Source organism: Polypterus senegalus, chromosome 10, assembly GCF_016835505.1.
Source record: "Polypterus senegalus isolate Bchr_013 chromosome 10, ASM1683550v1, whole genome shotgun sequence".
Classification (NCBI taxonomy): domain Eukaryota; kingdom Metazoa; phylum Chordata; class Cladistia; order Polypteriformes; family Polypteridae; genus Polypterus; species Polypterus senegalus.
This window is the reverse complement of record NC_053163.1, coordinates 167,424,144-167,438,538: the sequence shown is the minus strand read 5'-3', so window position 1 is coordinate 167,438,538 and position 14,395 is coordinate 167,424,144. Positions and strand designations below refer to the sequence as shown.

At 45.2% G+C, this 14,395-nt stretch overlaps 1 protein-coding gene across 1 annotated transcript; it reads left to right on the top strand.

The window, feature by feature from the left end:
• Positions 1 to 5,017: 5,017 nt before the first annotated feature.
• On the top strand, positions 5,018 to 6,061 carry cebpb (CCAAT enhancer binding protein beta). Its single transcript, XM_039767346.1, has one exon. It carries the CDS (start codon positions 5,219 to 5,221, stop codon positions 5,603 to 5,605), a length of 387 nt encoding a protein of 128 aa, XP_039623280.1. The 5' UTR covers positions 5,018 to 5,218; the 3' UTR covers positions 5,606 to 6,061.
• Positions 6,062 to 14,395: the final 8,334 nt, after the last annotated feature.

The following is a 14,395-nucleotide window of genomic DNA, read 5'->3' as shown; positions in this document are numbered from 1 at the left end:
CAACGCACCCATCAGCCCATGCCACAGGGCCCCCACTTATTTATAGAAAATGATTTATTATATCGGGTCGGCGAGCATGATGGGGAGGTACGGAAGTTGTTGCTAATCCCACGGACCTTCTGGCACACGCCCACCATTTGAGCACCAAGAAGACATTAAAGCGTATCAAGCTTCGATTCTGTTGGCCGGGAATTAACGAAGAGGTTCACCGTTTTTGTATCTCTTGCCCAGAGTGTCAGTTGAGGCAGACTCCTAGGTGGGACCGTGCTCCTCTCGTTCCCCTTCCCTTGATCGATGTCCCGTTTGAGAGAACAGGGCTCGATATTCTTTTCTTTGTCGTTCTTGTGACATGGGATTGTAACTCCTGCTATACCCGTCTTTGCTCCCTGGAGCTTATCGTTAAGAAAGCTATTTTTGTTTGAAATGGTGTGTGCCTTGAGCACGGGAAAGGCGCTATATGAATAAAATGTATTATTATTTTATTATTAAGATTTCCCCTGTGTTGAGAGGCAAAAGTCAATGAATGATTTCTCTTGTGGGTTTTCTTTTTGCAGCAGTTTGTCTGGACTCTGTGTTAATAACCCTACAAGAAAGTAAATCGGACTCAGGGAGGCCTAAAACGCCGAGATTCATCAAAATCTCGACCTTGAATTTTTGGAGGATTCCAATACTTTGTATACAAGAAAGTAAAAAGTGAAGCACACGAGGAATTCAGGGCAAAATGGGTCTCTTTGTCCCAAACATTATGGAGGGCAATGTACAAAACACCCCTGCTTGAACTCCGTTTTAACAATGGCTTACATAGGACAGTTAAATATTATATAGATTACCACGATAATATCAACAAGAGACAGATGGGCAGGGCCTGTCTTTGGAGCAGTAAACATGCAGTATATCGGTACAGAGACGTGGATTTGCGTGTCTGTTTTTCTTACACTTGAACTCTTTTAATAAGGTTGTGTCGTGCGGATTGACAAATACATGTCTGGGTTAGCAGCAGGAGGCCGAGAGAATGCTGCCTGTCAAGTCTGAACTGCCGTAGACCTCCGGGCAGTGGGCGTGGCCTGGCAGGGTCATGTGACTGGAGAGGCGCGCCGAGCAGGCTCAATGGAGACATCTGCCAGTGTCTGCCCATCAGTCTACACTCAGTAGCCCATAATATGTCCAGAAGGATTTGTCGGTCAGTCAGTCAGTCACCAACCTGCTATATCCTAACACAGGGTCACGGGGGTCTGCTGGAGCCAATCCCAGCCAGCACAGGGTGGAAGGCAGGAACAAATCTCCGGGCAGGGCACACACACACCAAGCACACACTAGGGACAATTTAGGATTGCCAATTCATCTAACCTGCATGTCTTTGGACTGTGGGGGGAAACCCATGCAGACACGGGGAGAACATGCAAACTCCATGCAGGGAAGCAAACCCTTAAGGGTCTCCTTACGACAAGGCAGCAGCACTACCTCTGCACCACTGCGCTGCCCCCTCTGTGGTTACGCTTCCACCTCAATAAAAGGGTCCGTGTGTCCACCCAGTCGCTGTGTTTCTGCCATTCCAACAGATGGTGCATCACAAACATTAACTCTGCTTCTACAAATCCCATGCCAAATGGCATATAACAGAGACGTGTTCATTGCCTGGCACATGCAAATGTTAATGCTGAGGCCGGTGTTGATTCCTTGGATATCAATCCATCTTAGACAAGTAGCTTAGCTAGTACCTAAATAATTCATCTGAACATTATGAACAAAATCAATTATTATTTAGCGCCTTTCCAGGAAGATATGTCCTGTGCCACAGTGGTGCAGTGGTAGCGCTGCTGCCTCGCAGTAAGGAGACCGGGGTTCACATTTGTGGAGTTTGCATGTTCTCCCCCTGTCCTCCGGATACTCCGGTTTCTGCCCGCAGTCCAAAGACATGCAGGTTAGGTGGACCGGTGAGGCTAATCTGTCTGTTCACCCCGTGATAGGCTGGTGCCTCTGTTCAAGGATTGTTCCTGCCTGTGCCCTGTGCTTGCCTGGATGGGCTCCTGCAATCTTACCCTGCATAAGTTGGTGCAGAAAATGGATGCTTCTACCATGCAGTCTTATTATCTAAAAAAACGAAGAATCTGAAAAGGAATTAGTGCTTAATATGTCAGTCATTATCTAACCTGCTATGTCCTAACACAGGGTCATAGGGGTCTGCTGGAGCCAATCCCTGCCAACACAGGGCGCAAGGCAGGAATCAAATCCTGGGCAGGGCGCACACACACACACCCATACACCAAGCACACACTAGGGACAATTTAGGATCGCTAATACACCTAACCTGCATGTCTTTGGACTGTGAGAGGAACCCGGGCCTCCTAACTGTCTACCCACTGTGCCACCATGCCACCCCTAGAAAGATTTGTAAATGTATTAAAAATCCCAACCTGAAATCTTTCCTCCCTTAGGAGTATTCAGACCCCTTCACTTTCTGCACACTTTATCGTGTGGTTGATTTCCTTGTAATCTGATAAGCTTGCCGTTTCTTTCCTATCATTCTACACACAAATAGCCCATAGTGACAAACTGAAGGTATGTCTTCATAATGTTGTGCACATTTATTAAAAATTCCAAACTGAAATCTCTCCTGCCTTAGAAGTATTCAGACCCTTTGCTGTGGCACTCCAAGTGCTCGGGTGCCTCCTGTTGGCTTTCATTTTCCTTGAGATGTTTCTAGAACCTGACTGGAGTCCACCGGTGGTAAACTGAATGGATTGGACAGTCGTTTTCCATAATTCACCCTGCATGTCACGCCATGAAATCCAAGGAACTCTTTGTAGACCTTCATAATCAACCTGTGGGTGAGACAGGAGCTCAGGGCAAGGGGGCAAACCCATTTCTAAAGCTTTGAGTGTTCCCAGGAGCACAGTGGCACCAAGAATTGTGAAATGAAAGAAGTTTGGAACCAGCAGCTGTCTTCTTAGAGTTGGTGGTCTGACCAAAATGAAGTAACCGGGCAAGAAGTACGTTGGTCAGGGAGATGATCAACAACTCTGTGGTTACTCTGCTGAGATGTGAGAACCTATTAGAAGTACAACCATCTCAGCAGGAGTCCATCGATCAGGCGTTTATGGCAGAGACGCCAGCCTTCTTGGATTCTGCCAAAAAGCATTTAAAGGACCCTGAGAGCTGAAGAAAAAGATTCTCTGGTCTGAACAGACGAAGACTGAACTCCTTGGGCACAACTCCAAGCACTATGTCCATTGGAGACCAGGGACTTCTCATCACCTGCTTAATGCCATCCCCAAGGTGATGCCTGCTCATGGCAACATCATGCTGTGGGGGTCCAGGCACAGGGACACTGGTCAGAATTGAGGGAAGTATGAAGGCAGCCAAACACAGAGTGGTCCTTGAAGAAATCCTGCGGCACGGTGCATGCCACCCTAAAGCATGACAGTGACCTGGAGCACACAGCCAAGACAACGCTGGAGTGGCTTCAGGACGAGTCTCTCAGTGTCCTTAAGTGGCACTGTGGTAAAGTGAGGTCCATCGCCACATCCGCCTCTTCGAGACGTGGTAGCGTGGCAAGAGCTGTTCCTCTGCACGATGCGGGCGCAGACGGCCCTGCACTTAGTGCATAGGTTGATGCCGGGAGATGCTGATGTCCACAGTTGTGCCACGTCCCCATTTTAAAAGGGGAAGAGCGAGTGCGAGAGGGGAAGATCAAGAATCGAAAAAAGACAAGAAATGTACGGAGGTGAAAAAGAGAGAGAGAAGAAGGCAGGGGTCCCAAGCTTTTGGTCTGGAGAGGGAGCCATACTAACACATGGGACGGCAGGGACCCGGGCCTGCGGTAAGTCAGTAAGGCGACTCCTCTGCGGAAAGGCCTGTGTGGGATAAGCCAGTGAGGAAGAAGGCACCGGACTCTTTAGTTAAGACACTTTCCAGACAGTTGATTTTTAACCTCGTTTTTAATGCATTGATTTATTTTGATTTCAACCTCACCTTTGTTTTAATTAGGAATTTGAATTTATGGACAGTTTTGAAGCACTGCACTAGTTATTTTTGGACACCTTGTTTTGAGAATTGTTTTTAATTAAAAGCACTGATCACTTTTACACCACCCCATAACTCCAAGTGTGGTTTGTCCTCATCTGCCAACCTCATCTCAATTACGGTAGTGATGGTGGGAGCGAGGAGCCGACTTAAACCCCATAGAACTGTTGGCAATTCACAGACGCGTCCCACTTCATGGAGATGGAGAGGATCTGCCAGGAAGAATGGGATAAATTGCTGAAACGCCACAGGTGTGCAACGCTTATAGAGACTCCAAGAAGACCTGAAGGTGGAATTGCTGCCAAAAGGTCTTCTACAAAGTCTTGAGTTGAGAGTCTGAATGGTTCTGTGAAAGAGAGAGATGTCATGTGCCGGCCTTTCTGTAAATGTATTGCATTTTGTCGCTATGGATTATTGAGTAAGGAGCAAATGTATCCACTTAAATTAAATGTACAACACGAAAGAGTGTGCAGAAAGTGAAGCTGTCTGAATACGTTCTGAATTCACTTTCTGAATCTGTTACACAGCGCCTTTCCTGTTATATAGTGCCTAATACAGCTATATGTCTATTATATATACTTTCAGTATGTATCTAGCTATCATTAGACAGTACCTTTCACATCCACTATCTATCTATCTATCTATCTATCTATCTATCTATCTATCTATCTATCTATCTATCTGTTATATAGTGCCTTTCATCTATCTATCTATCTATCTGTTATATAGTGCCTTTCATCTATCTATCTATCTATCTATCTATCTATTTATCTATCTACGTGAGTGCGAAGCGTACGCCCTATATTCCCTTAAATTCGACAGTATTTTGGGCAGAATGACAATTAGGGTGGAATGCCCAGTTTCCTAGGAGTTTGCTTTTGGCATCATGTTATTAGACGAGTCATTTCCTTCTCCTGTGTATCCGGCGGGCACTAAGGCCAGGGCGCGCGAGGGGCGGGGCTGTCCTGCGCTTCCTTATTCTTCGCCCCGCCTCCCCCCTGTCAAAGCCTGGAATCGCAGATAACAAGGAGGACGTGTTTGTATTTGACGTTTGTTTCGCCAGATCGCTTCTGCTAAGAGGGCGAATACTCGACGACATCCAGATCCGCGTCAGACAATCGACTTTACCTATCAAAGTCCCAGGACTACTTTTTTCGGTGAAAGTTCAAGACAATTAAGAGTCACAGCCGTGAGCATGGACGGCATCCCGGCCGGCTATGAAATGCCACCTTACATGCAGTACCAGTTTACGACCAGAGACAGCATTGGTAACATCTCGACCGCCTCGTCCTCCTGCTCCAGCTCCCCAGGCACTCCGGCTCCATCGGGACACCGTTGCCCAGTGCCTGGCAAGGCGAAGAAGCGCGTGGAGAAAGACACGGAGGAGTACAAAGAGAGGCGCCAGAGGAACAACATTGCGGTGCGGAAAAGCAGGGATAAGGCCAAGAAGCGCAACATGGAGACCCAGTACAAGGTCCTCGAGCTCTCCGCGGAGAACGAACGCCTGCAGAAGCGCGTCGAGCACCTGTCCAGGGAACTGGCCACTCTGCGGAGTTTGCTGTCCGCTAGCGGGCATTGCTAAGCCCGGGCCTCCCTCGCTGGCACGTCGCAAGGGGTTTACACAATGCACAGAGAGAGACTCGCTTAAGAGGTGCGAGCGGCTTGGAACTGTGACCCGGCCGGGAGGCCAGCCAGCTGCAGCCCACCAACTTCTCTTACGTATTTCACTTTGGAATGCCTGTTTACTTAAACCTGGTAAACGGAAGCCAAGAGGTCCTGGTGTTCGGTCGTCTGACGAAAGAAACTTTTTTTTTTAATTATTTTTTTCGAAAAGATACTGTAAGTGACGCAATCTTGAGCAATACCGCAGCTTGTGAAATCAGGGTGTCAGTGGACGTGGAGACAAACAGCTCCGCGCGCAGCAACCAAATCTGAACTGAGAGGCACAGGCGCGTTGTCTTCATGTAAAACTGTCACGTTTTGGATACTGTAACTTTTTTTAAATAAGGAATTAAATTGCAGTTATTTTCAAAACCAACTTTTCTGATTCTACTTGTGTGTGTGTACGGTTACTGATGTAATCTGATGATCGGTGTTCTTTCTCCGTTTGCATAACACGTTTCGCGGTAACGTCAGTCTTGGAGTTTTCCGATATGTAAGTTACAGGCTTAGTTGGCTCTTCGTAACTGGCGGTGTGGATTCATTAGGCGAATTAAAATAATTACGTTCATGTTTATTTGTTTTTATCAAGTGTGTATTATAATGTCAGCGCGTCTTGCTTTTATCAAGCGTGTATCGATGTTTGGACAGGTTAAGGTTCATCATAACGTACAGGTTATTATTGGGCTACACAGCAGGGGCGAAGCAGAAGCAAAGCCCCTCCGTATAATCTTTAAAGGGACCCCCATTCTGATCGCAGTAAAATCGAGCGATTCAAAACTTACAAGAGGGAAACGGGGACACCCAAAGAGCCCAGTTCGGTGTCCGCGCCAAAACGGAATGGCTTGTTGCTTGCCCGCCTATCTTATAGTTTTCTGGCTTTGTTATACAGTTGCACAGGTACACTCTTAAAAGTACCCGTCGCCTAATGACACTGTACTGGGATTGTGTGGTTTCTGGGAAGGCTTCTTTGCATTTGAAGTTGGTCCTCTGGGCTTTATGTGAACAAAAGGAGAGATCTGCTTTGGGGAAAAAAAAAAAAACGGCATGTCATTTTTCTAACCTGTTTAATCCAGACAGACCGGGGTCATATGGATTTGGGGGGTCTGGAGCCTGTCCCCAAGCTAATGTAGGGCACAAGACAGGAGCAAACCCTGCAAAGGACGCCAGCCCATCGCACACTTTAGCGTCGCCAATTCACCTGACCTGCGTGACTTTGGATGGTGGGAGGAAGACACGGGGAGGACCCGGGACTCGAACCCTGGTCTCCTAACTGCGAGGCAGTACTGTGCCACGCTGAAAAAAAAGGCGTGGTAGATGGAAATTCAAAATGATATACAGTGTATATACATTCGTTGCGGATAATAAAATTGTTTTAATCAAAAAGTATTTATGCTCCATATACTTAATCTATGCTGAAAAAACATAATATTTTTTATGTAAAATGAAGGAGCTTTTTTCATGTTCTGTAAAATTGTTAAACCAACATGACTCGTGGCATTAAAACAATATTTTTAATAAATTTCTGGAACCTTTTAAAAAATGCACATCACCAGTTTACCTATTCATTTTTAACTGGTCTTTTGGATAGATAATAATATTAATAATATATTTTATTTGTATAGTAGCTTTCCAATGTGAAAGGCACTATATAATATCCATAAATATATGTGAAATGCACTACATGACAGATGTGAAAAGCAATATAATATACATAAATATATGTGAAAGGCACTATATGACAGATTGATGTGAAAAGCAATATAATAAATACATGTGAAAGGCACTATATAATATCCATAAATACATGTGAAAGGCACTATATGACAGATTGATGTGAAAAGCAATATAATAAATATATGTGAAAGGCACTATATAATATCCATAAATATATGTGAAAGGCACTATATGACAGATTAATGTGAAATGCACTATAATATCCATAAATATATGTGAAAGGCACTATATAATATCCATAAATACATGTGAAAGGCACTATATGACAGATTGATGTGAAAAGCAATATAATAAAAATATTTTAAAGGCACTACATGATAGATGTGAAAAGCAATCTATTATACATAAACAGAACTTTATTTGTCACCGGGGTTTGGGAATTTGGCAAATAATTTCAGACGTAAGGCGGCCTTCAGGTTCTTCTTTGTGACTCCATCCAAGTTCGCAGCCCGTGTGCAGTGCAGTTGAGGCGAGTCGATGCCGGGTTTGTGTGAATTGCCGATCATCTGTAAAACGTAAAATCCATTTGTCCAATTTCTAGAAGCCACCGTCAGTGACAGGGCAGATGCCAGATCAAGTCCAGCCCTTAAACAGGAAAATACATTCTGAAGCAAAAAAAAAAATGGTGAAAAATCCGGAGCTTCTGTAAAAGGCTGCAGCTTGCCCGGATGCAGGCGTATCATTTTACGCTTGACTCATCATTATTTTCATAAACTGTTTTACACTTCATGGAAGTTGTATGCATATGCTGATGGTTTGGATGCTATTTGAATTTCAATAAAATTATTTTGATTATAATATTGATATTCTATCAATATAATTAGTTACATTTCCCTTTTTTGTTAAAATATACTTCATTTACATATTTAGGCTATTTATTGTGGTTAGATGACCAGAGCCCTTACCCAGCCGGGATGCCCTGAGTATTTGCAGGACTGTTTCTCCCCCAGGCCAACAGAGGGCAGCAGGCTTAGAGCGGCGCCACGAGTTGTGAACAGGGAAGCTCAACCTTGCTGGGGTCCGTGGCCACTACCAGGGGGCTCCTGATCGTTTGCAGGGCCCTTTTTGGCAGACCCCGAAGTGCTGCCGGAAGAAGCTCATTGGGCTCCTTTCGGGTGTCCTATAAACAGGAGCGAGTCACCACCAGTCAATGGCCAGAGTCGGGAGGAAGAGGACGAAGCTCTTGAGGAGGCAGAAGGGATTGCGTTGTGCTTGTTTGCTGTTTAAGGCAACACTGCGTAAATAAACCTGTGTGGCAATTGGTGTCCTGCCTGTTGGTGTCGGGGTTAGGGTGGCACTATTAGCACACTATTTCAGTCTATATCAATCTATGTCATCAATTACAATCGTCTGTAATCCACTAACATCTAATGCAATGTTCTATTACATTGTAAACTTTATTTAACATACATTTATATTGCTAAAAGTATAGCCCCCTCCAAATCATTGAGTTCAGGTGCTCCAGTCACTTCCATGGCCACAGGTGTATAAACTCGAGCCCCTTGGCATGCAGACTGCTGGCTTCTACAAACATTGGTGACAAAACGGGGCGCTCTCAGGGGCTCAGTGAATTCAAGTCTGGTACCATCATAGGATGCCACCTGTGCCATTCGTGACATTTCCTCACTACTAAATATTCCACGGTCAGCTGACAGTGGTGTTATAACAAAGTGGAAGCAATTGGGGACAACAGCAACTCCGCCACCAAGTGGTTGGCCACGTCAAATCACAGAAAGGGGACAGCGCATGGTGAGGTGGGCAGAAGTCACCAACTTTCTGCAGAGTCGATACCTACAGACCTCCAAAAGCTCAAGAACAGTGCAGCGTAGAGCGAGAGCTTCAGGGAATGAATTGGGTCTCCATGGCCAAGCAGCTGCAGCCAAGCCTGACCTCTCCAAGTGCAATGCAAAGCGTCGGATGCAGTGGTGTAAAGCCCACCACACTGCCACTGAACGCTACAGTGGTGCAGATGTGTCCTCTGGAGTGACAAATCACACAATCCGATGGACAAGTCTGGCCAGGAGAACGGGACTCACCTGACTGCATTGTTCCAAGTGTACAGTTTAGTGGAGAGGGAGATTATGGTGTGGGCTTGGGTTTGGCCCCTTAGTTCCAGTGAAAGGAACTCTTAATGTTTCAGCGTACAAAGCCATTTTGGACAATTTCATGCTTCCAACTTTGTGGGACCAGTGTGCGGATGGCCACATCCTGATCCAACATGACTGCGCCCACACCACTGCCCCAACGCAAGGTCTGTAAAGAGATGGAGGAGCGAGTTTGGTATGGAGGAACTTGACTGGCCTGCACAGAGCGAGCCCTGACCTCAACCTGACAGAACACCTTTGGGATGAATCAGAGCGGAGACTGCCAGCAAGCTGGGCCTTCTTGTCCAACATCAGTGCCTGACCTCACCATTCCTCTTCTTCTTCTTCTTCTTTTTCGGCTGCTTCTGTTAGGGGATGCTATAGCAGATCATCTTCTTCCATCTCCTCTTGTCCTCTCCATCTTGCCCTGTTCCACCCATCAACTGCATGTCTCCTCTCACCACATCCATAAACCTTCTACACCTCGTGGAAAGCCTTCCCAGTAGAGTTGAAGCTGTTAGAACTGTAAAGGGTGGGCCAACTCCATATAAAAGCCTGTGTATTAAGAATGGGATGTCATTAAAGTTCATGAGTGTGTAACAGCAGGCGTCCCAATACTTTTGGCAATACAGGGTATGTGAAAATACAATCTAATACGTCAGTTACAGTAGTGAGAAGTCAAGCAGGATAGATAGATAGACATGAAAGGCACTATATGATAGATAGATAGAAAAATATGAAAGGTGCTATATGATAGATAGATAGATAGCATAGTTGGCAGGATTAGATATATAGATAGATATGAAAGGCACTATATTATAGATAGATAGATAGATAGATAGATAGATAGATAGATAGATAGATAGATAGAAAAATATGAAAGGCACTATATTATAGATAGATAGATAGATAGATAGATAGATAGATAGATGTGAAAGGCACTATATAATAAATAGATAGATAGATAGATGATAGATAGATAGATAGATAGATAGATAGATAGATAGATATGAAAGGCACTATATTATAGATAGATAGAAACTTTATTAATCCCAAGGGGAAATTCCCATACACCAGCAGCAGCATACTGATAACAAACAATATTAAATATCAGAGTGATAACAATGCAGGTATAACAGACAATAACTTTGTATAATGTTAACATTTACCCCCCCGAGTCTAATAGTGTGGGGTCTCCTCAGTCTGTCAGTGGAGCAGGATGGTGACAGCAGTCTGTCTCTGAAGCTGCTCCTCTGTCTGGAGATCATCCTGTTCAGTGGATGCAGTGTATTCTCCATGATTGACAGGAGTCTGCTCTGTGCCCATCGCTCTGCCACAGATGCCAAACTGTCCAGCTCTGTGCCTACAATAGAGCCTGCCTTCCTCACCAGTTTGTCCAGGCGTGAGGTGTCCCTCTTTTTTATGCTGCCTCCCCAGCACACCACCGTGTAGAAGAGGGCACTCACTACAACCGTCTGGTAGAACATCTGCAGCATCATATTGCAGATGTTGAAGGACGCCAGCCTTCTAAGGAAGTATAGTCGGCTCTGTCCTCTCTTACACAGAGCATCAGTATTGGCAGTCCAGTCCAGTTTATCATCCAGCTGCACTCCCAGGTATTTATAGGTCTGCACCCTCTGCACAGTCACCTCTGATGATCACGGGGTCCATGAGGGGCCTGGGCCTCCTAAAATCCACCACCAGCTCCTTGGTTTTGCTGGTGTTCAGGTGTAGGTGGTTTGAGTCGCACCATTTAACAAAGTCCTTGAATAGGTTCCTGTACTCCTCCTCCTGCCCACTCCTGATGCGGCCCACCATAGCAGTGTCATCAGTGAACTTTTACACGTGGCAGGACTCCGAGTCGTATTGGAAGTCTGATGTATGTTGGCTGAACAGGACCAGAGAAAGTCCAGTCCCCTGCGGCGCTCCTGTGCTGCTGACCACAATGTCAGACCTGCAGTTCCTGAGACGCACATACTGAGGTCTGTCTGTGAGATAGTCCACCATCCATGGCACCAGGTGTGAATCTACTGCCATCTCTGTCAGCTTGTCCATGAGGAGCAGAGGTTGGATGGTGTTGACCCTTTTTATGGGCTAAGTAAAAAGATTACAATATGCAGGCGACTCAGACCTCTTCTTCAGGCAAGAAATAATCATTACATCATATAATTACACCATTACATCTGGCCTGAACAACATCCATCCATCTTTCCATTATCCAACCCGCTATATCCTAACTACAGGGTCACGGGGGTCTGCTGGAGCCAATCCCAGCCAACACAGGGCGCAAGGCAGGAAACAAACCCCGGGCAGGGCGCCAGCCCACCGCAGTGAACAACAACAGCAACATTTATTTCTGTCGCACATTTTTCATACAAACAATGAAGCTCAAAGTGCTTTACAGGATGAAGGAAGAGAAAAAAGACAAAATAATAAAGAAAATAAAATTAGGCAACATTAATTAAAATAGAATAAAAGTAAGGTCTGATGGCCAGGGAGGACAGAAGAAACAAGAAAAAAAATAACAAACTCCAGACGGCTGGAGAAAAAAAAGAAATAAAATCTGCAGGGGGTCCGAGGCCACGAGACCATCTGGGCATTCCACCTAACATCAATGACCTCAATCAGTCCTCATGGTATTCAGGGTTCACATGGAACAACTTGATGATGATGATGGTGGTCATGTGGACTTCTGGCCTTTAATCCATCAATGGAGGGACATCACGGTGCCCTAATCAGGTGGTGGTGGCACACAGAAAACCAGAAAAAGAACAGCAGAGAAAGTAGGGATGAGTACGGATTATAGAGCCACCAGGAATGATAATGATAATTAATCGAATATGCAGAGCATCAGGATCAAACCAACATGAAGCTCTGAGAAGGCCATGTTAACATAATGAGTTTTCAGCAGTTCTTTAAAGTGCTCCACCGTATCAGCCTGGCGAATTTCTATCGGTCAGCTATTCCAGATTTTAGGAGCAGAACAGCAGAAGGCCGCCCGCCCGCCTCACCACTCCTTTTAAGTTTAGCTCTTTGAATTCTAAGCAGACCCTCATTTGAAGATTTGGAGTGTAAGGTGACAGACATTCTGAGATACTGAGGTGGGCTGGCGCCCTGTGTTGGCTGGGATCGGCTCCGGCAGACCCCCGTGACCCTGTAGTTAGGATATCGCGGGCTGGACAACGGATGGCTGGATGGACATTCTGAGATATTAGGACAAGCAGATTACTGAAGGCTTTGTAAACCATCAGCAGTATTTCAAAGTCAATTCTAAATGGCACAGGTAGCCAGTGTAGTGACGCTCAGACTGGTGTGATGGGCTCGGACTTTCTTTTCCTAGTTAGGATTCTGGCAGCTTCATTCTGCACCCGTCGCAGTTGATTGATGTCTTTTTTTGGGTGGTCCTGAGAGGAGTGCGTTGACTGAAAACAAAAGCGTGAACTCATTTCTCAGCATCATGCAATGTTATAAGAGGCCTAACTTTTGCTATATTTCTGAAGTGGAAAAAAATGCTGTCCTAGTGATCTGATTAATATGGGATTTAAAAGTGACTGAAGAGGGGCCCTGAGTCGCCAGCATATTGTAATTTATTCAGTTAGGCCATAAATGGTGTCACTTTGTTTGACTTCTCATTACAGCCATAATGGCTAACACGGTACAACACCCTCATACTACAGACGTATCAGTTACAGTATAAAAACACAGTCGTTCTGAGTCCATTAGAGGATTCCCTGTGTTAGGGTCTGGGCCTCTCCTCCATCAGGGTCCTTCAGTGTCCAGGATGGAGTAGACTCTGAGTAGGCTGTGGGTGTATCTGGACTAGGAGTCACCACAGCGGATCATCTCTTCCTGTCCTCGTCATCTTGTTCTGTCACACCCATCATCTGCATGTCCTCTCCCACCACCTCCATAAACCTCTTAGGCCTTCCTCTTTTCCTCTTGCTTGGCGTCAATGTATGCAAATAACATGTAACATAACAGCCATTGGTGCTGAATGAACTTGTGACCTGGTGATGTTATATAGCGCCTTTCATAGTGAGCACCATCTCAGGTGTGCAAAACAGATGAGCAGATACTGGAATTCTGTGGTTGTTCTGCGGACAAAAAACGCAAAGGCAAGGAAAGGTGGTGTCCAGTTATTGACAATGAAATGAATCCACGACCTTTTAATATTATAGAGTGCCTTTCATAGTAACATCAATCCAAAGCTCAATGGCAGCACGCGTCACAGATTATTACATGCAGTGATTCTATGCTTGGATCTGAGGAAGAAAATAAAGACTCTCAGCGTTGGACGTCCAGTTCTTGTGATTTGGGGATATTATATAGTGCAGGGGGTCTCCATGCTTTTTTCCCCTGAGAGCTACTTTTGCAAAATGAAAATGGCCGAGAGTGCCTCATGTTTTCTAACGTTTATTCTCATCGCTTATTTCCACCCAAACGAACTGAATAAGTTTGTTTTGCCTGAACATTTACAAAATGTCGGTGTCCACAACTCACATTTTGCATTAAAACATCACAAAAAATATTGAGTTCGCCTGCAAGTGCATTTTGTACATCTGTATTCATTTTCTAGTGGATCTCACACTACTGAATTAAAACTTGAAGGCTGTCAAAACAAAACAACGCAATTCCAAATCCACAGATCTGACTTCTTCATTTGACATTTTGTCACACGTCACTGTGTCACTTTATTCACAGGTCCAGTCGCATGTGTGGCGTGTTGTTCAGTTAGTTAGATGACTGGCACTGAGGTGTCTGGTGGAGTGGAGCCACTCCGGTTCACTCTCATGGAGTCATTTCAATGTTCGTCTGTCAGTCGTGTTCTGAACTTTGATTTCATGACAGTCATGTCAGACTCACAGAGGTCTGCTGAGAATGTTGTTGAGACT

What these genes read in the sequence shown, in the direction of transcription:
- cebpb (XM_039767346.1), top strand. Translation starts at nt 5,219, where the DNA reads ATGGACGGCATCCCGGCCGGCTATGAAATGCCACCTTACATGCAGTAC.